The sequence below is a fragment of the Athalia rosae genome, chromosome 6 (genome assembly GCF_917208135.1).
Source record: "Athalia rosae chromosome 6, iyAthRosa1.1, whole genome shotgun sequence".
In the NCBI taxonomy this organism is placed as follows: Eukaryota; Metazoa; Arthropoda; class Insecta; order Hymenoptera; family Athaliidae; genus Athalia; species Athalia rosae.
In genome coordinates, this window is record NC_064031.1 from 5,986,961 (window position 1) to 6,014,592 (window position 27,632).

Below are 27,632 nucleotides of genomic sequence, written 5' to 3' on the forward strand. Positions count from 1 at the left end.
TACCTACCTTATTTTTCAAGTTTTTTATGCAACAACTAACTCGAGGCTACCTGCGTTCATTGCCTGCTTTTCAACTATAATTCATATTCATTGACATTTTAATTCTACCATTACATGCATGTTGGAAAAAAAACTACCGTCCTTCTTAGATTCAGGTCGTGACAAATTGGAAATGGATTTACAGTCACGAAATATACCATCTTCTCCTCTGAGGAAAAACAAAAATGTTAAATATAGATTTACGTTATCTTCGTCTGTTTTTTTTTTTTAACTAACCATCGCTTCTGATCGTAAAATTATTACTCGAGGTCTGTCAATTGATGTTACAAGTACCTGCAAAGAATCGCGACCAAATCTTGTGATTGACGATCAAACGCACTCCATCGTTGCCAATATTTGTACAAGTTCAGAGCCCCCATCGCGTTAAGATAGGACTTGCATTTGTTCTTCAAACTTTTGAAAAATATCATTAAATACGATTATTTATATGAGTGTAATTCTTCTCGTTAGCAGTTATTGTTACCGTCGATTTTCCAACGATTGCAAATTATCAAAATTTTACAAAATGTCTTTTAAAACATGAACCGTATCGATCGATGTTAGGTCAGCAATAAAGTACAACTTTACGCTTAACTATGAATAAAAAAAAAATTACAGCATCTACGACGTACTTAATTTCCCAGAGTCCATCAGCGCTCGATGTCACCAATGTGGCACCTGGAATTCTATCGCAGATGTAACGTTTGCCGGATATTTCTCGTAAGCTGAAGCTATGGATAAGATACAAACGATAAAGTTTTTATACCCGTCTTCGGTTATAAAATTGAATGGCGAATATTGACTTTAACAATTAATTAAAATATTAAACATGTCACAGATGTGGAGGGTGCGGGAAAGACGTTCCGTATTTTTGTTTTTTTCTTTTCGATCGAGCGATTTACGAATTTAATCTAATCTAGATTATATTGATCTATTAGCCATCCTATATCGACGTAGATCACTGACGAATTCTTACTGACGAAATGCGTGATCGCATATTGCTTTTAATACCGATGACGCCTCGTTATCGTTGAGCCATTGATCCGGTTTCATCATGTCGTGTGTTTCTATCAACGTTTGATTTATCTGAAATAAGCGAAATACGCTATAAATGAATTTCCTTCCAATTTCGGCCGATTCATGATATTCCTGTGTCCATGGGCTTATTAATTTGCTAACCTGTTCGGCTACTGCGAGGCACAAACCGCATCGGATACATGCAGATGAAAATTGAACGTTGATGGGATCGCAGGAAGAGGTTACAGGAGAATATGGAATTTGTTGAACAATTCCAAACCCGACAGATCCACAATTGCAGTACGGATCGATGCAATCGTCTTTAGAGTCGGTTAGTGGGTTATAAAAATTGCGTTCTTGTGTTGTTACTTTCTGTTGACGACAACGTCGTTTACCAAAAGAGTCAACGTACGAGATATCCAGCAATAAAAGATCCATAAAAATCACGGTTAAAAATACTTTGAACATATTTTATTACAAATATCCAATTAGTAATTATAAAAAAAAAATATAAATTTCCGATAATAAATGAGGTAAATAGATTCTTTGTGTAAACTGCATACCATGAAGCTAGCCAGTAACATCTTTGTGAACGACTTACAATTAGTTTCAGCTATCTTTACATAAAATTTCGTGCAAAAATCTCTGATATTTGAGTGGGTGAAAACATTGATGTATTATTGAATATCCTAATTAATTATTAGCATTGTAAATTGAGAACCGCAGCTGTCGACTGCGGCAACGAGCGTCACCTGACAGCTGTCATTTGACAGTGACATTTCTCCACGGATTTAAAATGAATCGTACAAATTGTTGAACAGCTGATTTACGGCCAATTCGCAATGGGATCATCGACCTTTGCCCTTCTTTGCATTTGGGAGAAACATGTTATACTGTGTACTCTCTACGCTCTGTCCATAAAGCATAAACCGTGCATTACCTATTCTCGAGTTTTCTATCATAGAGCGAGACAGAGCTATTCGTAGCAATGGCCAGAATCTGCTTCTTTCTAGCAATCTGATTCTAATGATCTGATTAGTTTGCAACCCGATGGTCAGGGCCTCGGTCAGGGTAGAATTGTCGGACATATGTATAGGCCCTTAGATTGTGTGAATTCGTGAGGTGGTGCGCACCAGACGACTAAAACGGGGTCAAAGTTCGAGAAATTCTCTTGGGATTTCGTTTTAATCAGGGAAAATCATAGCCTCATAGGCGGTTTCATAATTAGAAACCTACCTGAAAGCACTAATCCTCCGTCTAACAACATCGAGTAACGTTATGTATCTGCCTTGGTCTTCGCGCAGACTTTTCGAATAATAAGACCTCTGTCGCGTGATTGTCATACTACTTCACAAGCACAGCATGGCCAAAGAACTCATTGGGTATAGCAACGGTATGGCCTTACTTGAACTGATAGGTTAACTAGTTATTCTCTGTTATTTTGTGAATTTTTATTTTTGTTGAGATTTGAGGTTATTTATTTCAACAGACAAAAAGTACAAACAATCATGGTGAGTAAAGTAACCGATATATCTCACCATAAGTATGTCAAGATATTGTCGGAGACTAATATTTCATTTGCTTCGAATAGTCAACGTCGATGAAGAAAGTCCTGTCCCAGGCACGGAAGGTTATGCACCCAAACAGTCGAAAGTCTATAGCGATATCAAAAAAAACCAAGAAGTAAGTAAAATACTTTTGCCTTTTTTGTTAAGTCAGCAGAGCAACAATTATAATAATTGAAGTTTTTATCTATGCTACGATCACTGATTGACTTTAATTTTTTCAGGATAAGTAATAGAGAAAAATTGAAGCTGGGAAATGCAATGAAACAGAATTTAGTCGGCGAGAAAATGCTATGGATCCAGGAAAACATGGTGCCAGATGTGTGTCCTTATACTCCAGAGCTTACGGCTGATTTGCTACAGAAGTCTGTACTCTGTCATATTTGCTATATAATGACGGTTAAACAGTTCCGTATTCAACTCCTAATGTTCTAGATACATATCTCGCAATGACGAAGAATTGGAACAAATTGCTATCAGGCATTCAATTGGAGTGAGGAAAAACAGGCAACATGCCAGCAGAGAAGATGTAATACTCATGACTAAGAAACGCGAGGAAACAGAATATGAAACATGTGGGATAGGTAAAATGATGTCAACATTTTTCACCTTACATAGAGAGAATTTTATGTCAATTCATTTCTGCGTTACAGAAATTCCAGACATATTAAATCCTGCACAGTGCGCACTGCTTCGAAAATGGGATGGTGAGTTGCGGTATCTGCCGAATTTCAAGTTTGTTCGATTTGGTAAGAAGAATCTGCTCAAGTCGAACCAAAACAAGTCGAAACCGCCCGGAAAGTCCACTTCAAAACCAAATGAGAATTCTAAAAAATCCACAAAACCGAAAGTCATAACAAATATTGAACATGATATATCGAGTGTGAAAAATTCAGAAATCCAGGATTGCCCTATGGACGCCGAATAAAATCTCAACAGCAATTTAGTCCCCAATTTCAATAGACCGAAAGTTTTACCACCTAAATTGCCAATTGGAACTGGTAAAAATAAAGTTCCCATCTTCTAACGCTGCTAAGAATTCATCTTTCAGCACATTCTTCTCAATGCTCCCCGCTCTTGATCAGCTACCATAGAAGAATTCTTTGGCAAGGCAACCGCGAATGCGAAGCACTTCAGGAATTTTCCATTTTTGCAAGTGCTGTAAGATGGCAACTAAATCACAATTCAAGTATAACACCTGCTAATGTGTCTTTTTTATTTCAAAACTATAATGCCAACGGAGCTCTCCCTTATCTGTTTCACCTACATACCGATCTTCAGTCAACGACCTCAAGAGTATTTTACGGGTTCCGTAGTACTTGCGTCCTTCTACAAGATGGCGTCAGCTATTCCCGATGCTACGGATCCTTTTCCGGAGCTATCGACACAGTACAAGGTGTAGAACTATGCTTGTAACAAGTGTTTAGCGCCAAAGAGGCGTAGGATTTTTTGCAATAAAAAACTCGATGTGCAATCTCGAACGATACCGCGCCACAGCCTAGGGCTGTTGTGTGATGCTGCGAGTAGTTAAAGTAATAGACGATGAAAACATAACGTGTTATTCTACGTGTCACACCTCGTGGTTGCCCTCTTTGTCCGGATTGTTGTCATCGTCGTCAGTAGCTGAGAATATTTATGATCATCTGAGTGATTGCCCGTGATGTGACGTAATTAAAAGTGTCAGTTAAAAGTGGCCGGTGAGGATCGTCATTACTGTGCTCGGTCTGCGGATGATGACAATATTATGATACCACCCTCCGTCATCCGAAGATCCTGAAGTCGCCGTATCTCCGGTAAGTTGTACGTACGAACGATGATAATCGACTGTCGTCATCGTATCTTTTTTCAAGACCCTCAAATCGTTTGACTTTCATCTTCATTCGCTTACCATCACAAGTCACAAAGCGCACAAATATTATTCCGGCTCGTAAGTCCAAACAAACCACCGAAACGACCTAACCTCAAGCCAATCTACCTCATCGGTAAATTTTGACATTTTGGGGTTAGAATCGTCAAATTTGAAATGCTTCAATCGCTCGACAATGGTGATGTCGTACATAATGACGGAAGCTTTTCGCGTGGAAAGTATCTATGAATTTATGTGAATCACGTGAGCCGATGTCATGATGGAAACGAGTTTACGTTCTGTTAATGAACTTGTCCTTGCTGCCGCTTTGTTATTACGAAATCGACTCTCAGCACCTCATAATACAGTTCTGCAGCTAGAGTATCGTATTATATGAAACTTTCACTCACACGCGAGTTTCTCACGCTGGCCCAAATATTCTCACAGTTGCTGAATGCGATAAGACCGCCTGATCTGCATTCTCATCTCATCCCAAAACACCACGAATCGGATAGCAGCAAACTAGTTTCAGAAGTCTGAAAATTACCAAAATATTACATAATAATTACATCATACCGAGTCTTTCAATCTAAATTTTGATAAAACGTCTTATCTTTCTAATGAGAAACAACTATTAGTTCGAGTACTAATTTAATCTCATTACCGACAAAATAATCCGCTAATTTTTAATCTTGTTTAGCCCGTTAATGATCCGTCATCCATTCAGATTAATACAAGTGATCGGTAAAAATCGGTAAGACCTTCGATAGCTCAGTTGGTAGAGCGGTGGACTGTAGTTGGTTCGATGATATTCATCTCAAGAGAAATCCATAGGTCGCTGGTTCAAATCCGGCTCGAAGGAGTAAATTTTTTCCATTTTGATTTTGTAAACCTCCATTTGAAGTCTGAAAACGTACTTTCAATATTTAACGGAGGGAAAAATAAATGCAACGTTGGATAGAAACAATCAAACGGCGAATTAATTATCTGTAACTCCATTTTGATTCTGTAGAGCGAAGATGTATGACGGTAAAAAAAAGATGTATTAATACGTAGTTGTTTTGCCCGGCAATCTAGACAGTTTATTCTTTCAATTCGTTTTTCTGCTCATTTTTATCTTTTTCTACTTTCTGGAGTTGATGTAGCTGAAGCGAGAGTCGAAGCATAGAAATCCCGACTAGATATAAAGTGCCCTGGGGGCAAAAAAGAGAAAAAAAAAAAAAAAAAAAAAAAAACGAGTACGTATGCACCGTACATCTCTGAACTCGATAGACGCAAAATTCTCGGAACCCATCCTCTCGCACACACATTTGTATTCGTGAATCTTTTATCGATACTTGGCGGTGATTGAATGGATCAACGTATCCGAATCTGATTTTTAAACTTGAGCTTATTTCATTTTTACGGGTCGTGGGGATTCGAAGGATCTACTCGAGATGAAAGAGAGTTGATATAGGACGATTTGAATTTCTTGAATGGGTTAAAAGATTTTACGAAAAATTCGAGGAAACAATGAAAAGTAAGGCGATAATAACGAACAATATATACGCACACTTACATATACAACGTCGGGGTGGTCCTCAATCCGTTAATTTATTGTTATATTTACAATAACTTTTCCTTCGCTACTTTCATGTCGAACTTCTCATTGTTTTTAATTTGCAGAGCTTGTATGACATTGAAATGACGAAGGTACTGCGTAAAGCGAGGGGATAGAGAAAAAGAGAAGCGAAGAGAACGAGTGGGTTTCAAGTTGTCATGCTTGTCGTGTATGTATATTCATATTATACAAGTACGTACGTACCCACCATAGGGACGTGTATATCGTACATATGTATATCGCATACCATGTTACATGTATGTACATATATATATATACAAGTATAAAGCCGCAGGAACAAAGAGCGTAAAGCTACAGGTTGTATGTGTGAATGTTATATTTTTTTCCCTAAAAGTACCGCGTGCAGAGTATGCAAGGCTTGATGTAACATATGTATCAGATACTTCTGGAGAACGACCCCTCCCCCCAGCCGAGCTTCTGAACAAAACATCTCTTGAGAAAATGAAAAACAAAAAAAAAAAAAGAAAAAGAAACGTAAAAAAAAATTGAGCGAAAAGCGACCTTTCCCAAGGGCTTTATAGAAGGGAGAGTGGAGAGTGGGAAGAGCAGGGGGAATGGGTCCACAATTTCGTTCGTCCCTATCGCTAATACAATCCAGTAATGCAAGCGCAAAGTGGGGCCGATATTTCTTAAAAATTACTACTCTTATCTCCGTAGGTTCTCTCTTTTTCGTTCTTCTACTTTTTAAGCTTTCTCTCTCAGCTGTGTACCTACGTACTTACACCGTTGTATGTAAGGGTAGGTATTATGTAGATCCTCTGGTTACACCACGCGGTGTATTAACAAAAGAGGTTTTTGAAAGAAGGAAGAAAAAAAAAGCGCACTACAGGACTCCACCCTATTTTCTGTATAGATGTTTCCCATAGTGTACATGCCATGCATCATGCATCGTAGATTTTTCAATGTTCTCCGATTTTAACAACCCGACTGCAGCACGCTCTTGGTATTACAACAAAGGTGAAGTTGTTATACGTACACGTATTCGCATGTCGTGTATACTACGCAGGTTTTGTTTCGTTTTGTATTCATCAAGGCTGCAGGTTTTCATTAAAATTTCAAGATTCTCGACCGATATGCACATGCATACATTCGGCTGATAATGAGAGGGAGTTGATGATTTGGACAACATTTTCGTGCAGCCTTCTAGCGCCCAAGGCTTTTTCAAATCGCCAACTTTCGTCAAGCCTAAACTATACATCTGGCATCGCATTGCGCTTTATACACTTTATTTTTTGAATGAATTTTCAAAATCATTCAAATCCGCGGGAATATTATAGAATTCGAAAAGTGTGTACGAAAAATTATGTGTATATCGATGGCACCATTAAAATGACACGAAATTTCGTGCGACACGTCTGGTGAATTCCTCAAAACTTTCATGTAAGTCTGATCATCCAATCACATCATACTTTAACCTTTAGAGTAAAGGTACTCACAGCATAATATTCATCAGGCGTAAAAGTACACCGCTGAAGTACATAATTTGAATTTGCACAATTTTTTGTTTGTTTTTTTCACGTACATAACTTCGGAACGAACGACCCCTAGTTGTCATTTGGGGGTGAATACCGTTTCCGGATAGTGAATGACTCTGATGAATTATTTTTATAAACGCCAAAAACTTTGAGAAAAATCCGTGTCCCAAGCTCGGGTATCTGCGTAGAGGAAGATTGTGCTTTTTCACAAACTTTGACGGCTAATATTTCAACAATCTGCACTCGACAGATATCCGAATGAAATTCCGCATGTGAGGTTTGCAGCACGAGAACTTTCCGCATTACAAAATTAATCCGATTTCATCGAATAGTTTCGGGGATTCATTAGCCCGGTTACAGGTATAGGTCGGTCCCTCCAGAACTACAGAAATATGTGAGCGCAAAACATAGATTATTGAGCAAGTTTTTGTGTACCTGCACCGCATATAAGTGGGTTTCCGGTTAATGACCTGTTCGAAATGACTTATTAGCTCGTATAAATTGCATTATTATTAGTATTATTGAGCTCCACGTATAACGCGATGCGGTGTTTACGCGCATGGTGGATAATTCAACGATGACGATGCTTCGTGAGCGATTACACCGGTTTTCATAAATGGTTGAAGAGGTGGGGTGTATGTATAGGTATTATTATCTACGTGGGTAATGCGCGTCAGTTAACCGCATTAGAATTCCATTTTTGGCATCTGTTCTTCCCGCATCAAAATAGTTGAAGGGGAATATATATCAAATGCAGCGCCTGTACTGCGCTGGTTACTCCATGGTAATCGTATAATACCTGAAATTGAACCACATGTAGGTTACATTAGGGTGGGCCTTAAATTGTCTATTTTGTATTCTGATGCTTTCATATAAGCTGAAATTATTACGAACGTTGAGAACAAAAATTTTTGACCCCTCAAAGAACTCTCGATATTAATCTTGACTATCTCCTCATGACGCCGCAAATTGACCGTTAGAAAGTGGAACAAAAATATTTTCTAGCTTTGTTGTTGATGATGTTTTTCAGAACGAAATTCTCCACAAGTTTTCTATCGAGTGTTTTAATACATTTATAAAAAAAATGAAAAAAAGAACAAAATAAACAAAACAGCAAAGTAAAAATTTTATGTGTTAATCAAACGAAAAATTAGGGAAGTCATGGGGAGATAGTTGAAAGCAAAAATAACACTTTTTTCACAGTTTAAAATTCTGTTTTTAATATTAATAACAATTTGAGCACGTAAAAATATGAAAATTAAAAAAATACGTTTTTAAGAACCACCCTGAGATTACACACGTGCCTGCATAGATAAATCCGAGCTGTTCTATTCAGCCCTAATTTCTATTCTTTCCACACAACGCGAGTAGAAACTGTATACCCGATTATTCCTATATAATGTTGAAAACGCAGCAAAAATCTAACAATTCAGAACGGCATAAGATTATGCCGGCCTGAAACAAGTTGAAATGGAAAACGAACCTTCGGAGAGAATCTCTTTTCATTACTTGGACCCAAATTGAGAAAAAAAAAAAAAAAAAAAATTTCTTCACACCTCACAATCAGCTGAGGACCGCCTTATTTATTCGTGTAAGAGATGAGGGATCAATTCATCGATATGTAAAACGATTTTTTAGATTTTAGCGATAAAAATGAGCGTCCCCACGATTTGTGCATATTATTAATGGAACTATAGTAACAGTTGAAATACAGTGTGTCGTATAGGTAGGTAGTTGGGGAACTGGTGATAAGATGAAGGCGTAATAACTCGCGGGTCGTATAGAAAAAATAATACAGAAATAAAAGAATGTGAGCGAACTCTGCAAGAAACTCCGGACGTGTTATAACCCCTACGATTCGTGGCGTTGATTAAAAGAGTTTTATTCTTTCTCCCTCCTACGTCTCTCCCTCTCTCCATCTTTATTTCTCTCTTCCTCTTTTTCTATTTCTTCCCCGTATTATTTCGTATAACGCGAAAAATATCTATAATTCCCTCGGCTTTTGTTTTACCGTTGTAGACTCTTTCGTTGCGCCACATAAGTAAACAAATAAATGTTTGATCTCAAGTGTTGGGTAAATGCATGTTGAGAATCGCGAATATATATTGAAAATTTGATTTTTTGATTATTCAACGGTCGTATCTAATATTGCACTCGACAGGAGGAAAATCTGTTCCTGCGGACGTTGAAAAGGGGTGAAAAGATAAGGCTATATGCAGTGCAAAGTGATGTATGCAACTGGTGGTACGATCCGGAACTGCGCGATTCGACACGATTCAATGCTAAAAAATTCCGAAACTACAAAATTTCTTGACATTTTTCTCGACGTTACGGTGTTTCCATCAAATTGAGCATCCTGTATATATATCTATTCATTTACAGGGTGTGTATAAACGTACGTACATATATACATATGAGTTAACGGGGTATAGTCGGCCGGCGAATCTACGATTGGACGCGTCAGTGACTGCGTCGGTTTCGTCGTTATAATTGTACAATGTACGGTTTAATCGGCAGTTTCGTTGTTACGGAGCCCCGGCCGCTTGCGGCCCACGAACCCCCGTATTTGCATTACAATAAGAATTTCACATACTATACGGCGAATGGAGCTGGCGAGACTGCGTTACAGGTTCATAGTTTATTACGCAATTTATAATATCCGCAACAACGCGACGGTGCCGCAAATTTCATTAGCCTCGTTACGCGTTCGCTCGCGAACATAAGATCATTATATTTGTTCGTTATTTATATATCATATCTATGATCCACCCGTACGATGATCATCGTGCTCTGAATATCGTGTGTTCGCAGAGATAAACGCGTCGTACAGTAAATTATAACTCGGTGTAGGTTGTATAACTACACTTACCGGTCAGTGGAAGAAGAACACGGTCTTCACGGATATCGTGTGCGTACAGGAGTATACAATGGCTGACGCTACTTCACCCGACAAAAGGAAGTCGAATTCGGAAATTAACCGCACATCGGATTTTTAATCTCTCCTGTAATAACGGTGAAATTATGCTTCCGACATCAGCTGGAAATTACGGCTGATTTGTTATCAGAGTGGGTTGAATTCTATGTTTGAAGCATTATTGAGCCGATGTAGCTTGAATATAACGTTGGGTTCACCGAGCGAGTCGTTTTGCATCTATTTATGGGGGTTTCCACGTCAGACGGGCTACTTTTTCATAATATTTTTTGAACTTTCTGAAATCATTTCGAGGGGTTTTAGAAAAGCATGCTGAGACCACACTCATTAACGCCAAAAGTCAAAATTTCTAAAAGTTACGATTTATAAATTTCAATTTCACTTTTCTGGAAACTCTCCAAGTTATTTCAAATTCTTAAAAATTAGTTTCTCTCCTCCAGGTACTTTAACCCCTGTAAATGTGACAATGGGCGAGAATTCGTTCCATATCAAAATCTATTTGTTATTCCGAAATGTGATGAAAAAATCGAACTTGAGAGACGCTTTTTGGCCAATTTTTTTCATTATTGAACCGGTTAATATTATACTAGGGATGAAAATATTTTTATAAATTATTGGGAGTTTTTTTTATTCATTTTGATTCTCAATCGGGATTGAAATACATAGGAATACATTATGAAGAAACTCGATAAAAGAAAATATTGGATATCGGCCCAAATTTTGAAACAAATCCAAGGCTATATACATAAGCCTGGCGTTTTGTTGGGGCAAAATGTGAAGTTGCTGCAAAATTAATTTTGTTGGGAATAAACCCCATCGAGATATCCTTGATTTTTCACTTTTTGGATCGATAAATCGGCGATAACTCGATCAATTATATAGATCGATCGATTTAGCCTTGAGATCGGGATTCCTGAGATCAGAACACATGAAAATAGCCCAGAAATCTCATTAATAACAATTGCATATCGATTTTTGACTCCAAAACCGAAGAAAAATGCAAGGGCGCCGTAAGCCGGGCTCGATCGCATCTTCAACAACATAGCCAAAAACAAGGATTCATTAGCTACCTCTGGTGTGTCCGAGATTCTTGTTTCACCATAATGAACACATTTTTTTGGCACCGATAAAAAATGTCGACCTCGCGTTCTAACAACGTCGAGGTCAAGCTTTATTTTGCGGCTAAAAGTTTCCACGGATCTTCACCGATCTCGAGCTGGAAATTCACCTGGCAAGGCGGTCCGACGCGCCATTTTTATACACCCTGTTAACGGAGTCAACAGATCGCGGTATAAAAAAGTTAATATACACGATTAATAGCTATTCGCTGTGCGCCTCTTCTACGGCTGAGTAAAAAGAGCAATTGAAAACGGCGTATAAACGAGTAAAAAAACTAAACGAAGAAGTAGCTGAAACAATTAAGCAATAAATTTGTCACGCGAGACTTACCAAGTAGCTAGAGGTAGTAAAATAGTTGTACAATGAATCTTAATTTCATTCAACTTTGCCCTCTCCGTATACAATAAGCCGTGGTATACAGACGGTAGGCTGGATGGTAGGGTTTTTTCGTCGCGATCAACAAAATGACGTCGCTCAACGACCGTCGTAAGTTGCGCCCGCAGGGGTCTGTGTGCGCCGTGTACCGAGGGTCGCTCGGTGTATACCTTAGGTGCAGATTGCGCGTTGGGTCAAAGGTCGTAAGTGTACATACGTAATAAACCCCTCGACGTTATATTACGACTCGTCGGTTCTGATATCCCGAGCGGCGCACGCGCGTTACGTATACGCGCGGCATCCGCCTTCGCCGCCGCCTTCGCCGCCATCTACCCCGACGTCGTCACTTCCGCTTCCCCGAAATATGGGACGACCCGGAGGATGCGAAGGATGAGAGAAATCTTTCGGAAAACTCGAGCTACTTAGAGGTCTCTGAGTGGTACATCTGTATACATACCATGTAAACACACGATACAGGGCTGCCGTTTTCTTCTTTTTTCGCCTGTACTCTTCTGCAGTTCCATAAAAGGATGCTGACACGGTAATTTTCAACGATAATAATTTATCATTTTTTCTCATTCACAATCGCATTTTTAACTTTCAACAACTGCCCGATAATTTCCTAATCAATTCTCAGGTGATAAAATACCTCTAAAAATAAATCATTGCAGTCCACTGAAAACGCAAATTTACGCTATCCCGAAGGACTTGGCGATGACCGTTTCTTTTCTGTTTCATTGCAAAAAGCTGTTTTCAAATAAAACCTCAAGATTTTCTTGGAAACCAGTTGGAGTTCCGAACGAAGATAAAAACTACCCTCCAGTTTTACGTTCGGATGATGGATAAAATTAGTTCAGCGATCGCTGACTCAACGCTGTCGACCGCGATGTAATTGCGACAGAAGCGAAGCGTGCGCGGTGGTCCTCCAGAGGCCGGGGAACGAAAAGGGGAACAAGATTGTTCCGCGGGACGCCCTTAATTCGGTAGGATTACACAAACGACCCCATCCGAGATACGGGGGAGGGGGGGGCTGCGGTGCCGCGGGAGATTTTTCGATCGCGTGTACAAGATTTAAGATTTTCCGCTCCGGGGCAACGCGATCGGCTCCGCTGGCCGAGTGTTGTTTGGTCGGGAGGTGACGCCGACGGAGGAGCAAGAAAAAGAGCGGTAAGAGAAATGGCCGAAAATAAGCAAAGAGAATAATTGGAGAGCGAAAAAAATGTAGTTCCAGACCCGGCCGAGCGAGGGTCGCGGTAATGGGGTGTAAGTGAAGGGGATAAAAAATTGGCAAGGCACCGAAGAAAAGGCGACAGTATATACGAATACATATGTATATATATATATATACCTACCGTTTCCATTCCACTGCATCGGTTTCCTCAGCCGCCCACTGTACGGAAGAAAGAGTAAACTCCTCGCTTCACTCTTTTATCTCATGCGCCACCGTCGCTAAATATGTATGTGTACTCGCATTTTTCTCACCGTGTACCGTAAAGCCCGTACATACACCGTTGGTGTGTAACGATTGATGAATATCCAACATTTACCTTGGTTATACAATTTCAATACGGTTTTTATCACGTGTATACGATTCCTAGAATAACAATTTACGCTCGCCAACTCCCCTGGCTACGTGAACGTTATGAAATATCACGTCGCGAGTATAGCTATACACGTATGTAGTTGCAAGTAAATATCGTAGATGGTTTTCGTTGTTCCAACATCTCTGAACAAACAGCTTATCGAATTATACCTGTAGAATGCCCGGCCAACGAAAACTGAGATAAGAGTAATGTTTGGAATTTCGAAAATTATCAACGCGCCACCGAAAATCCCAGTGGAAAAACAATTAGACAAACTGAATAAGCACCGTTGTCTCGAGTCACTCGAGTCACTCAGTGAGCAAGTTCGGGGGGTGCGTCGCTTTTGCTCCGCGGCAAAGCCCCGGGCAACGGATTAACGACGATCATCCGCGGCGGTGGACCATCCAGTCGTAGATTGGAAAGAAAAATGGCACTTGGAACTTCGGAGTAGATGTTCGAAATTTATTTCCGAAAGTACTATAAATTCGCCATCCATTAGCTGAGCTAACATTCCCGCACGCATGCGTTATTCGTCCGGACACTTCTTGTGTAAAAAAACGAAGAGACGAAACAATTATATTTCAATTCGGTCGATAGATTTCATCGAGGGGAAAAAAATCCATGACGTGACTGACGCGGGGCGCTCAGGGAATTACATGGGTTCGCTTCATATAAAAATAGCATATTTTCAATAATTAGTTTTTTTTATATAAAAACTGAAATTTCTCATTCAAACTTTTTATCACATTCGATATACATATTTGATGAAAATTTTCCGAAATTTTCGTTAAAAAATATTCAAAATCCAGCCGTTGCGACGTCATTTACAGTGACCCTTCCGGCGAAAGGTCCTTCCGCGTTGACGGTAGAACTCATGACAGGATCATCAGAAATAAAAAACTCAAATTGGATTTTTTGGTCTACACCCACAACTAGAGTTTGGACGTAGGGAAAAACAATTGAAATTTGGACTTTTGGCAGTTTTTTTTTTTTTTACGAAAAATTCGAATTTTGCTAAAATTTGCACCACATTTTTGTTTGTAAAAATTATTCGCGATGAAAAATGGAGTTCCTTCGTCCAAGTTCTTCGTTCAAGTATCGAATTTCATCAAGATCGGTTCAATAGTTTTCGAGAAATCTTAACACCCGACTTTGAAAATAGCGTTTCAAAAAAAAAAACGCGTTCAAAGTTTTGAGTGACGATTAGACAAGGAAGAATATTTTTTCTTTCAACTTATATAGAATCGTTGATTCCAAGCTCATCGACTTAAAAATTCAAGACGATATCCTATACATGTTGCAGAATTTAATAAGGCAAAAAAAAAAATTATTTTTTTGAAGCTTCCGAACCCATGTGACCACTTAACGTGTTAAGGTCATCCGAACTTTTCGCTGATTTTTCATTGCACCTCTACCGATTATTTCGAAGTAACATTTTTGGCTTATATTTGTGCCGGTTGGATTTATTTCACAATTTCCATAACCCTTTTAAAATTGAAATGAATTTTCTTTTCGTTAGATTAAAATATGATGGAATCACAACGTTGTATATCGGTGAAAAGTGTAAAGAAGTTGAAAAAGACGAGAAAAAATAAAAAGATAAACAATCGGATTGAAGAACAACTTTGAAAGTATTGGTTCTTTGGCGAAATTGTTTATTTTGTAATAATAAAAATCAAGTAGGTGCCAATTAGCGTTTTGTAAACATCTGTAAGGAGTTCTATATAGCCTACATAATTAAATGTTGATGCTTGATTATTGCTTCGAATTTATATTAACGAGTATTAGAATAACGATCGTCTACTGCTGCAGAATCACGTCGGGCGATTATGATTAGTTTTTGCTTGTTAGTGTTAATTAATCATAAAATTAACGAGATGAACGATATTAAATTAACCGGTACTGAAGCACAACGAGAAATTTCATATTATAGTGCGAGGAAGAATCAAGTTACGTAACTCCCCTCCTCATTTTTTTCCACCTCTGCCCTATCCTGCCGCTTTTTTCCCACAATTTCGATTCGCCCCGACTCAATGTTACTAATGAAAATAACAAGCTTTTCATTTGGCACGTTCCTTTTAATGACCGAACGAAAATTCCCGAAGAGTTATCGGATCGTCCGACCACACTTGAACGAAAATCGTAAAAATTCAATCACCTCACAACTGCAGGTAAACCTTTATCTGTTTCAACTATCATCCTTGGAGAATCTTCGGAAAGTTTTTACCAGATCAGAATTAAACTGTTGCGCGTCAAAAAAAATTTTGGGCAGTTTCGAATATTGTGGGTAAAAAAAATTCGGAAAAACCTAACCTATATATACTTCCAAAAGATGAAGATCCGCAGTATTCCGGGAAGAAGGATGCTGCTTCTTACTCGGTCAAAAGTTTAGATTCCCCAAAAATGAAAGACGAAGAAATAACGTTACAAATGTAAGCGGTATACGTAATATATTATTCCCAAGCTAAATTGCACTTATTATACTTTGAGCGAATTTAAAGCTCTAATTAAAAAATCCTACACCTCGGGACATTCGTATAATTTGCATAAAGCTAGGTGGCTGTATTCCTGTAATATGTCAGGCTTACGAAGAATAATAAAAAAATAAAATAAAAGAGAAAGAGAAACGTATAACAACGGTTTAACAAAACAGAATTACATGATCGAAAATTTTCAAGTATTTTCGACTTCTAAGAGCCCAATGGGCTGATAAATCTCGATACATGTTTCAAAAAATTGTAAGTGCCTCCCCAAAACTGCAAACTATTTGGACATCATGAAATTTCTGGCACTTCGCGATAATTTTTTCTCGCTGAAAGCTTTTCGATCAAAAATTTGTCGAATTTTAATGAAATCCCTGTGATGATATAGAACATTTGATCAGTTTTGAATGTTTAAAAAAAAAAAAATGAATCGCGAAATGATAAAAATAAGGATGAAGACGGTACATATGAGTGCATATGATATACATATGTTACTGCACAATGGTATGATTTTCAGCTGCGGAATCAATTAAGGTTCAATTGTTTTTCTTTTCCGAACGAAAACGATGTACAAAGCTTCCTGATACATACGAGTTCGGAATAATACGTATTATATACATATATACATATACATATATTTCGTACGTACGCAAAGCAGAGTGGCGCTAGTTTGTCAGCTGGAGAGGGGGGTAGCCATTTGGACAATCAGCTGAACCAGCTGAACCGATTCCAGACCGCAAACCTACCGCGTACTCTCCTCCCTCGGTAAACGTGTGGCAGCACGTACGCTCCTACAATACGAAACATGTACGCATCGTGTATTGAGTGCACATGTTCTTGTTCTCGTGGCCGCCCTTTCCCCGCTGTAATATATCCGGGCTGCTGTAATTCATCAAAAAAAAAAAAAGAAAAAAACAAGGTATTCTTCGAACGATCCGGTATACATATATACCTGGCCGGAGATTGATTCGTACGCATCGCGCATTTGAAAAGAAGAAAAACTTCCCTCCGAGACAAATGGAATTCTCCGCTAACGAATGGGTATTTCAATGTCGGTTCGGAGAGCAAAAAGAAGAAAGTGAAAATTTTACCTCGACATTTGAAATCGCGAGGTTCCGAAGAAATTTCAGTCTCGTCTCTCTGTATTTCATAGATTTTCTGTTATTCAATTGTCAGAGAATCACATATCATATTTATTATGCGTAAATAACTGTAAAATACAAAAATAAAAAAAAAAAAGAAAATCAGAAATGTCGAACGTTAGTTAGATGAGAATAGGTATTTGGAGGACAGCGAAAAATCACTAGAAATAGAACTAGAAGCCTGAGGTTTTTCGCGCATTTCTCTCCAATCATTCGGAAATATTCGAGTCCACGGGAGTTTCGGGGTTGAAAAATTACCCAAATTTCTTTTCTATGCTCCTATACGTATAGGTAGGTGATTTATTTGAGAAGAATTACACCCGTGCGTACACGGAACATCGATGAGTATTCCGAGTTTCAGATCAATATTTGTTGAACCCTTTCTAGAGTTACGACGGTTCTAAGTTATTCGGGCGTGAAGACCGAGAATGTAATATACACATGGTATATATTTTTCGATTCTGTAGCTCGACCCTTGCACCCGATGTCTGCAATACAACTCTTCGTTATTTAGCCAAATAAAACCGACCTCGGGCTCGCGAGAAAAAAAATCGCAAATTTCTCATATTTTCATATTTTTTTCAATAAAAAAGAAACTGATTTTTTGTTCGGTAATTTATAAAGAAAACTAGTTGAAATTTGAATAGGTTTTAGACATTTGTATATAAAAACGAACAATAATTCGGTCACAAGCATGACATTATAATTTTTTGAATTGTCTGAAAACCCCACAAGAAAGCCATCCTCCTTCGATATTTCATGTCCAAAATGGATCGAATCATTCCACACATCAGGATTCACAGGATCTTCTCAAGACTGACCTAACTTGATTAGTTATTCCGAATTCGCATTTCTTTGCACACACTATATATAAATGTGCTACTCATACCGGGTACCTAAAAAAATTGAGGGAAACTAAAAAAAGTACCAAGTGTATAATAAGGGACAGAATATTTCAAATTCTAACAATTTCTTTAATCGATTTTCTTCTTCAATTTGTTTACTTATTCACTTTGTCAATTTTCGTCACCCCTCATGTATTTGTGACGCTCACCTCAGGGGATGGGATACGTAAGTACGATGTGCACGCCGTATGCATTTGCATCGAGATGACTTCCTTCTCGTTCCATATGCGTTGCCAGTTTCTCTAGCTTTCGTATCTCGGCGTGGTTTCGAAACTTTAGCTACCAAGGGATTTGCACTTTTACTCGAAAGAATTTCGTCTCCTTTCTTTATTCTCTGTAAAAAGCGAGCGGGTATAATATTATTTATAATATTTGTTTGCATCAGGCATTTGGAAAACACTGTAATCTTTTTGAAAAAATTTCGAACATCGACCAGACCCGCGAGCGGTAAAATAAAATGCTTCATTTATGGGAAAAAAAAAAAAAAAAATTAACACACTGCGGGGTTAGCTATCGGCCCGGCGAACTTAATGGAAATGTAATACGTAACATTTGAGTGACGTAGTGTAACGATCAGCTGGCATAAGTCATTTGCATATGAATTATATCTACAGATATATGAGCTTTCGCCGCGAGTTTCACATATCTAGATTTAACATCGGGCAGAATTCATTTTTCAGGAAGAATATTCGGGGCGGGGGGGGGGGGGGGGGGGGGGGCGAAAGGCGGCATTTTCAATTTTACGACATCCCGGCAGGTGAAGGGAAACGCCAACCTGAGGGAAAAGGGGGCTGCTTCGCGGGGGTTTGAGATAAACTTGTAAAACTTTTATAGAAGACCCGGATGCTGAATAAAATACGAACCCTCTCGGTGATGGGATTTAATGGACGTAGCAACGGCTCGAAATTTCGTTACTTCAAGGGTGAAATACGCGGAAGGGGTTGTCTTCGTGGAACCAACCAACCAGCCATCCAGCCAATATAACCTCTGCTCCATACCCTCGAAAGTAAATACATATTATCGTGAGGTAACGATATGGAAACTATATACCCGAGTATACATATATATATATATATATATACAGTCAAAAAGATAGGTACCTATTGCGTTACATGTGCGTCATTTCACCGAGTTTATCGTTAGCCGAAATGCATATGCTATGTACCAAAAATACAGCTGTGCTTCCATTAATCATGTGTAATTCTAGCCGATAAATACTAGGATATTAGTAATTCGATTTATTGGATCGCGGGCGGGCGCGTCGCGTCGTTTATTCGAGTAATTGCCCATATAATGTATAAGGTACTTACGTGCATATATATACCTCACCCTATTGTACATAAAACCAATCAATATACTTAAGATTCGAAACCGGGCATGACGTGCCTATAATTGTAAGTTTACCCGTAACAAATGTTTTCTTTGTTTCCTCTAATAATCCAATGATTGCTCGCGCTTTTATTCCTATTCCAAGTAATTCTTCCACCCGATGTGTAGACTCAACACTCGCTACCTATAGGGTTTATCCAATTTAAAAGTTTTCACTAAAAATTCAACAATTCTCCTTTTGCACTTTTCATACTTGTTCGCGAGCTTTTAAATCCCTCACTTTCCACCTTATATTATACCCCACGTAATGCTGCTAAAAGCTCAAGGAACCAACACGTTCAGCTTGAAAATCAGCCTACATAGCTCTAGAATTTTGAAATATGATTCTTCCAAATTTTGTAAGAAAGATTTTTTTTTGCCACGGTAACGCAATCGCTTTCATTATGGAAGAAAAAATTATTTAAAAAGAAAAAAAAAAAAAACAGGATCTAAAATTGCAAGCAGACTCAGAGTTAAGGGTCAGTCAAGGTCGAACCGGTGTGAAGTACATACCTGCAAATAATTTATGATCCGAATAAACTCTGGAATACGGTCAACTTTTTCGCAAAAAAGGGCATAAAATAGGTGTCACGCTTTTTTGGCTATAATTACACGATGCATTGTACTACTCTACCGAATTAAAGGGTCACCCCGAGATGGTTGTATGACTTGACCTTTTACGGGTGAACCCTTAATTTTGACGAGTATTATGTGGAGGTATAACAGATCGATGTGTACCCGGTAGCTCAATTATTCACGGGAAGTGCATTTGGGCCCCGAAGCGAAACACTTCGCTAGTCTATATCAGGCATTTATTTATGCGCGTATACACATGTACATGTGTATCATATATTCCGTACATGGATACACATTCGATACACACATGCGTCATAAACTATGTACGTTACTACCTGTACTGCAGGTAAAGCGATATTTACAACGATACTATATTAAACTTACCGTTTCCTACTTAATTATAAATTTGTTCGTTTGCCTGATCAACTATTGAAGGCAGCCCGTCGATCGATTCGGTTATGAAAGGCGAGACATGGAGCCAGCAAAGGCGGAAGAAAATTTGAGAAACATTCGGCGTCGGAATAACAAACTTTGGATGACATTCGCATGCCAAACGAATGACCCCACACCTACAAGGTGTAGTATTTCATGAAACGTAGAGATAGTTTCGAAAATCGTGGCCGAGAGCCAAACCAAATATTAATAACAGTGTAACAACTTGGTGCGTAAATTTAACACCGTTTATTAAAGCCGTTTTTGAGTTAAAAACGCGCGATGAGTAGCAAAAAACGCAATTCTGGTATAACGCGGCGCGCTTCGCAATTTCATTCAGCCTAGGCTGTAAATTTCAAGTGTTTGCGTGGTACGCCCATAGTTATTATATGTACTTTTCAGACTCCCATTTCGCAAATTTGATGGAGTTGACTCGAAATTACCTAGACGATTGAAAATAATTGCGTTACGAATAGTGAAAAGTCATTACTTTGCTGCCTTAATTATGAAAATTGATCGACCGGACATATCGAAATCGAATGAAACAATTGGTAGGGTATTTATGTCCATCAGGCGAGCAAAAGTGAAATATTGCATATTTTGAAATTTCATTCGCACGCGAATCAGGTACTACATTCCATGATACAAAAACAAAACTCTCTTTCCCCAGCAGATTACATTTGCTCATCTGATCGACGTTGGGTCGAACTCATTCATTCCCGATTTCCAAAACAAGTGAAAATTTTCCTCCAACCAAGCTAAAATTTCGCTACCATTAAGGTCAATCCGTTGGGCGAATTCAATTTTTTCCTTCCACCGTTGCAACTCACGATACAATTGTTTCGATTGGCCAAAGATTACTCGAGGCGCCTTTCGAGAGAAGGTACGTACATACAGTATGCAGCGCGGACCCTGGTCATTGCACAGCGGAAATGTCTGCGGCTTATGCAACACTTGCGCAAAGCGTGTGATGCGATGTGCGGTATTAGGATTCACCGGAATCAATTAGGACTAATGGCTTTACGGTTTGAGGTCATCAGGTCAGATGATCGTGTGGTTTCCTGATCGGTGTTTGCGCACCGCCGTGGAGCAGTAATCCATCGGCACTGCGAGGCCGCCGGCCACCACCTGCCGGGAAAAATGACGTACTGTTTGGCAGCGACGCCGTGGACATGGACTCGGAACTAGACGACGACGGGTATCGTAAGGCCGTATGTCACGGGTCATGTGGTATGGATATATCTCGTAGGTAACTACGGCGCGTATAGCAATTCGCAATCTGTCATCCGAGCTGCATTTGCGCAGTGTGAGAAATTTGCGGTTCCGCGGTTTTGACCGGCTGTATTATATCTATTTATGATACAATCACCGGAAACACGTACGTACCTAGACGGAGGATCTAGGATCCAGAATTCGCAGGATTTCGATTGTTCGGCGCACACCAACGCGCTCACTGAAATTCAATGTAATTAAGTTTAAGCGCCGAACCGAAGCACATACGATTTCCGAGATAATGATACCGTGATCCGGTTTGCAACTATCCGCAATGCAAACGAATTCACACAGGTATACACACGCTGCGTATGTAACGTTGCGGTATTCCGTGTCAACCACATGAGAATTTGATCTTAGAACCCCTTTTTTGGATTTTCAAGGTTTTCAGGCGAACTTCGACATTTGTCTTAAGAAATTCTCCAAGAGCTATCGAGAGCGGATTGTTCAACTATTTTAAAAACATACACCTTTCGAAAAAAAAATTGAACTTTCTCCCTTTATTTTCGTTTGTTTTTTGTTTCTCGGCAAAGCGATTGAAAATTGATATAGATTTTTGGGATTTTTTTTTCCTCAGATTTCGGAGGAAAAACCGTTTCAAATAAACAGTTGAAGCTACTCTCAGTTCTTCTAGGATTCCGTGCAAGGTGAAGAAATAAAAGAAACGGCTTTTTGGGGGTCGAAGTATTTTCTTGATTGGGAGAAAAAACAAATTTTCAAAGAAAGAAAATCACAAAGTTAGAGATTCCTGGTTGGGTCGCAGTGAAATTTTCCCATGAAATATTTACGCAAATGCGAAACGTCGGTGTCGAAATATACGTCTATGATAATGGAGTAAATACGCAATTTTGATTGCATGTAAACTCGCCGGTACATATGCATACACATAATATATACCTATACGTATGTTTACTTTATATACGTATATATATTTACTAATCGGAACCAATCATTCGAGTGCACACACATCAAACTATTGATTGCACTCGCTTTCAATTGGCATTCTAGTATTTTAATTACAATACTCGATTCGGTACGCGTCACAGCTATACGATAGTTATAGAGTTCGAAATTTACCGAATTTTGTCTGAGAGCGAGTAGACATAATTATGATTTTTCGATAATCTCTAGTGTCCTAAACTAGCGAAGGTAGCGGGCCGACATTTCGATAACGATATTCACCCTACGGAATACGATCAGCCGTTAATTAGTCGCAAACGAATCGCACCGATCAACGTCGACCAATAAAATTCCAAGTATCCCAAATGAAGTCCCAAGACTTCCGCCGATGTTAACATTTCGTTTCATTGAATGTGCCGACTGTCCTTTCCGATTGTGAGACAAAAACTGGCGTAGTATAGTGCACGCTATCCCGAGTTTCGAATAGTTTCCTGGAAAAACTATTTTCACGGATAGCGAGAAGAAAAAATGTTCACCGAGGCTTGTGCACATTTTCCTAAAATAAAATGACATAGAAATAGAAAAATAGAATGAAAGCATGGTGAAAAAATTTTCTGGTTATACGATAAACTTTCATCCGTGCGAAGCATTTCGAAAATTCTACAGAGCTACCGAAATTGAGAATAGAAATCGATACGCCGAAATACAGTCTCGTTGTACCTTGCGGAATATGCCCACCGTAATTTTGCGTTTCCAAACTGTTTCCTGTACACCGACCGTGGTCATAAGTGAAATACGTAAACACGACGCTATCTGATTTAGGTTCGCGCAAAATATCCCTAGTCGAATTTACAGCAGCGCCACAGCAGAGGTGGGGGGATCGCATCGACCGGCCACGATCTGTTATGATCCACGGCGTTGTCACCTCACAAAACTGACACAGCCATTCAACGATGATTTAACGATAAACGAGACGCGTTGGCAGTCTGAAGGAGTTAGCAATTGGAAGTTGGCATGCAATTATTATCCTTAATGCGTCTCGTTTATTGTCCTTTTCTTGCAACACTCATTTCGAATGCATCAATGGCAAGTGTTTACTCTGTCGTCGACGGAGATCATCCTATCCCATTTAATTCACCGTATCATTTCTCTGATCAAAATAACAACATCGGTCGTGGTTTCTACGATATTATCGACAGATAGATTCTAATATTTTCGGTAAACACGCCGTGGATCATAACAGATCGTGGCCGGTCGATGCGATCCCCCCACCTCTGCTGTGGCGCTGCTGTAAATTCGACTAGGGATATTTTGCGAGAACCTAAATCAAATCGCGCAATGTTTACATCCTCCACTTATGAACACGGTCGGTGTACATATGAATATTGTTATCTTTACTTTTTCCATTTTTTTTTTATTTCAACATTTTTTGGCGCTCTCCCTTTTTACTTTTATTTCGCGCAGCTGCAGCGTAGCAGTGGCAATTTGCTGTCAATAAAGTTGAATTAACGTGTTTAAAATTGTGGGTAGATTCGGCGTAGACCATGGAGCATGCACCGTGTACAGTGATATGTAAATATATTGTGAAAACACGGTGAATATTTTGTCCAACTTTATAATCCCCTCGGAAAGCTTGTTTTATGAATATTGTACACACCGCCCGTAATGTCACATAATATGCATACGAGCACACATAACACACCCATGTATGAATTGTAATATACATAAATACATGTAATATACATCGTGCTCATATAGGAGAATCACTGTGAGATCGTTCCTGGCCATTCAAATAACATCGGACTCTCCAGCTTCTATACTTTTGGTCCAGATACAGCTTACTGGGCCTTACTGAGCACTGACAATGAACAACAGTGGACGATGTGTAGTGACAATAAAGTTGGAAGAGCGAGAAATTTCAGGCTTATTGTCAGACTAACGGGACGTTATCTATATGAACGTGAAATGAAATCTTCAAACATGCGCTTTTATGAAATTTTCTACGGTGATCAATTTTTTAATTCTACCAAACGAACCAATTGACGTCCTCGAATAAAAAGTCAATCAATTCTTTTGTTTCGTAATAATCCCAATAAAAGGACTTTGAATTACATCAGAATTGTCGAACGGACTGTCCTCTTAATATTGGTGATTTTTTTTTTTTTAATGCACATGTCGTTTAAAATTAGTCGAAACTGAAGACATCGCGAAAACGTACCGACGAGTTGGAAAAATATTTTGAAAAAGTGGCCCGTTCGACGTGGTATGTCCCATTATATGATACTTGCCCTCCGACGTTCTATATAACGCGAAAAACCTAATCACACGGAAAATTCGTGTCAATTTATTCCACGTCAGCGTTTCGATTTTGCTATCTTGGGCTACCCAGACCCCTGCAGACATATAAACGAGGTTCATTTTCGTTTTTTTTACTCCTCGTGCTTTTTAGTTTTTCATTTTACCTTTTATCTGATTGTCATTTTTTGTCTCACCTATATAACCTTTCTCTTCGAATATAATGGCGTCGCACCTCAATATCATCTGTAATTCTTCTTACATCAACTTCGCGCGGTTGAAAAAGCGATCCGTGCGTAATTCGACGAAAAAAAATGAGGAATGGAACGGAAAAATGAACAGAGGGGCAAAGAATCGATATATTGCCGGACAAAATGATGACGAAATCGCGTAATCCTTATTGGAATAAAAAATTGACGGATTCGGAAACTGTCATCACGCCGCGCGATTGAATGTAAAATTCTTCCAATAATTAGAGACGTGAGATTTACGAGACTGGCCTTCACTTTTCGTTACTCCTGTTTGTTTTTTTTTTCTTTTTTTTTTTCATTATTTTTTTCTGCTTCCTCATCCCCGAGAGAAAATATATCCACCTTCCGTACTTGCGGTGTGAACCATGTAATTTTAATTAAAACGTCAAGGGACACGGAAGAAGGAAAGAGGTGTGAAGAGAATTGAATAAACGAGGAAATCGCGTTACACCCCTGACGTTACATAGACACCACCGGTAGCAGCTTCCTTGTGCATGTGTACGCCTCCATTTATATGAAATTTGAATGCTGCGGTACAGCGTTAATTATATCAGAGCTGCATCCTGAAACGTGGCTGTAGCCGAGCCGAAGTGGAGTGAGTCCGTCGATTGTTAAAAAAAAAAAAGGGTACTACTCTCTATTATCGGCGAATCAATGGATGTCGGGGATACTCGTGAATAATAAAATGTGTGCACGGGTTGCAATCGCGTGTAATAATAACGAGCCCGAATTCGTTTCCAGGCGATGAAACGAAGAGCCGCCGCGTGCCGTCGCGCCCGCCACGATGAAAACCGAAAAGATAAAACCGGCGCTCGAGTGCGAACCGTGTTTTATTATACAATCTATGGTTGAGCTGGAAAAGAATGCGAGAAAACGTTATACCGCGAAACTTTTCGCACCCTTCGCGAGAGTCGAGGAGGAAATAAACGACGCCTGATAAAATAGTAATAATGTTCGTTAACACCTCATTTGTTTTCATCCTATATACCTATATATATATATATATATATATATATACGTCTATACGTCTACGGGAAGAAAAGAGCAGAGCAACCGCACTAAAATAACACCGTGAACAAAGCGACGCGACAGACAGACACAACTGTATTAACTAGTGGCGATAAAAGGAGTTTCATACCGACGTCGTACATCCTTATTACTATAGTATATAATGTATTTGTATCCGCTACGCCGATCTCACTATCAGCTCTTTCTCAGTTATATCTTATATACATATATATATATATACGTTCTCTTATGTATCCTACAATACCTAACGCTATTCCTAGGAGTACAATGAAACTGAGAGGGGTGTGTATAATTCCTATTAATTCGCAGTCTTCTGTATTTCTGCGAAACAGAAGCGACGCCGTCTTTTCTCCTTATTTTTCTTCTAATTCTTACTTCTCTTCAACTTTCGCATTAAACGCTATATACGCGCGTCGCGACAAATTACATAGCATTCGGCAATCCGAAAGAATTTATGATTAGCGTACGGGGTCTGCGCCTGCAATTTATTTACGTTAAAACTCCTCGATATCTTCCGTAATAAAATTAATGATTTCTAATTTCAGAAGTCCCTTGTTGGTTTCTCCATCGAGAAAGTCATATTTTATCTTCCGCCTTGCCGATTCAATTGAGCAGCGGCTTAAAAATTATAGAAATATGCATGTGTACCTTTGATACGTAGAAAAGTGTTCTTCCGTATTTTCCTTTTTACAAGCGCGAAGAAACCAACGTTTGTGTAAGCTCGGTCAAAAGAGCCTGCAGATATTGTCGCCGTTTGAGTTGTAAAGCAGCGCGGAAAGGTGAAATTAAAAAAAAAAAAGGGAGAAAAAATTCACGTACACGTCAATTTCTGTTGCAGATTGTACCGTGCTCTTGGATCATAAGACTACGAGAAGAGAAAAGAAGAAAAAACGAGGATAAAAACTTCTTCATTACCGGGTTCAACTTTAAATAGATACCTATATATTATATTCATACAGCAAACCGGTAAGTTCAAAGTTGGGAATTTTATACTGACATCATATAATATCGTTTCCCTCGGATCGCATTAACTGCAGCAGTGCAGTGCTGACAGTTTATTAACGTTGGTATACGTATATATATGTACGTCGTCGTTTGTAATTTTTAATGAAACTGAGTGGAGACGAGGGGAAAAAAGAAGTAAAAAGAAAATAAAAGGTGTCGAGCCTTATTGCTTTGCGCAAATTTCTTTCACAGTCGCTGCATCGGAGAGCATGTTTTCCTTTTGCATGTTACTTACGATATCACGTATTTGATAATGAACAAAATTAAAAACACCTCGTCTCAAAGGAACGACGTGGCGCGACCGCTCGATGAACTTTTTTTCTCACCGTGAGACCTACTTTCGGTCTACAAATTTGAAAATCCTTCTCTTACATCGCATAATTATGGCGGAGATTATCACCT

At 39.0% G+C, this 27,632-nt stretch overlaps 3 protein-coding genes, 1 long non-coding RNA gene and 1 other non-coding gene across 6 annotated transcripts in view; 3 read left to right on the forward strand and 2 right to left on the reverse strand.

Annotated features, from left to right (window-relative positions):
* Positions 1-593: 593 nt before the first annotated feature.
* On the reverse strand, positions 594-2,225 carry LOC125501347. The gene is made up of 2 exons (XM_048656790.1): positions 1,016-2,225; positions 594-770 (listed from the first exon to the last, which is right to left on the reverse strand). The coding sequence occupies exons 1-2, from the start codon at positions 1,522-1,524 to the stop codon at positions 605-607; spliced, it is 675 nt and encodes a 224-aa protein (XP_048512747.1). The 5' UTR covers positions 1,525-2,225; the 3' UTR covers positions 594-604.
* A 189-nt stretch (positions 2,226-2,414) lies between these two features.
* Positions 2,415-27,122, forward strand: LOC105692709 (translation machinery-associated protein 16 homolog). Its single transcript, XM_012412093.3, has 6 exons — positions 2,415-2,567; positions 2,648-2,739; positions 2,846-2,986; positions 3,057-3,205; positions 3,275-4,414; positions 27,064-27,122. The coding sequence occupies exons 1-5, from the start codon at positions 2,565-2,567 to the stop codon at positions 3,547-3,549; spliced, it is 660 nt and encodes a 219-aa protein (XP_012267516.2). The 5' UTR covers positions 2,415-2,564; the 3' UTR covers positions 3,550-4,414; positions 27,064-27,122.
* On the forward strand, positions 5,228-5,329 carry Trnay-gua. The gene is made up of 2 exons: positions 5,228-5,264; positions 5,294-5,329. It is a non-coding gene; the product is annotated as a tRNA-Tyr (tRNA).
* On the reverse strand, positions 17,465-23,808 carry LOC125501350. Of its 2 annotated transcripts, none has more exons than XR_007278906.1 (3): positions 21,370-23,808; positions 18,966-19,101; positions 17,465-18,436 (listed from the first exon to the last, which is right to left on the reverse strand). It is a non-coding gene; the product is annotated as an uncharacterized LOC125501350 (long non-coding RNA). The 2 variants fall into 2 exon arrangements; XR_007278907.1 differs by lacking the exon at positions 21,370-23,808 and adding an exon at positions 19,203-19,697.
* Positions 27,064-27,632, forward strand: part of LOC105693012 (prolyl 4-hydroxylase subunit alpha-1) — an 87,206-nt gene continuing 86,637 nt past the window's right edge. The window contains exon 1 of the mRNA XM_012412639.3: positions 27,064-27,191. The gene's annotated coding sequence lies outside the window, so the exon portion shown is untranslated. The remainder of the gene's footprint in view (positions 27,192-27,632) is intronic.

Bases quoted from the DNA above. Each gene is read 5' to 3' on its own strand.
- LOC125501347 (XM_048656790.1), bottom strand. From the start codon at position 1,524: ATGTTCAAAGTATTTTTAACCGTGATTTTTATGGATCTTTTATTGCTG. The intron at 771-1,015 runs GTAAGAATTCGT...TCTTATCCATAG, and splicing joins TGCGATCACGCATTTCGTCA to CTTCAGCTTACGAGAAATAT.
- LOC105692709 (XM_012412093.3), top strand. The intron at 2,740-2,845 runs GTAAGTAAAATA...TAATTTTTTCAG, and splicing joins ATATCAAAAAAAACCAAGAA to GATAAGTAATAGAGAAAAAT. The intron at 3,206-3,274 runs GTAAAATGATGT...TCTGCGTTACAG, and splicing joins ATATGAAACATGTGGGATAG to AAATTCCAGACATATTAAAT.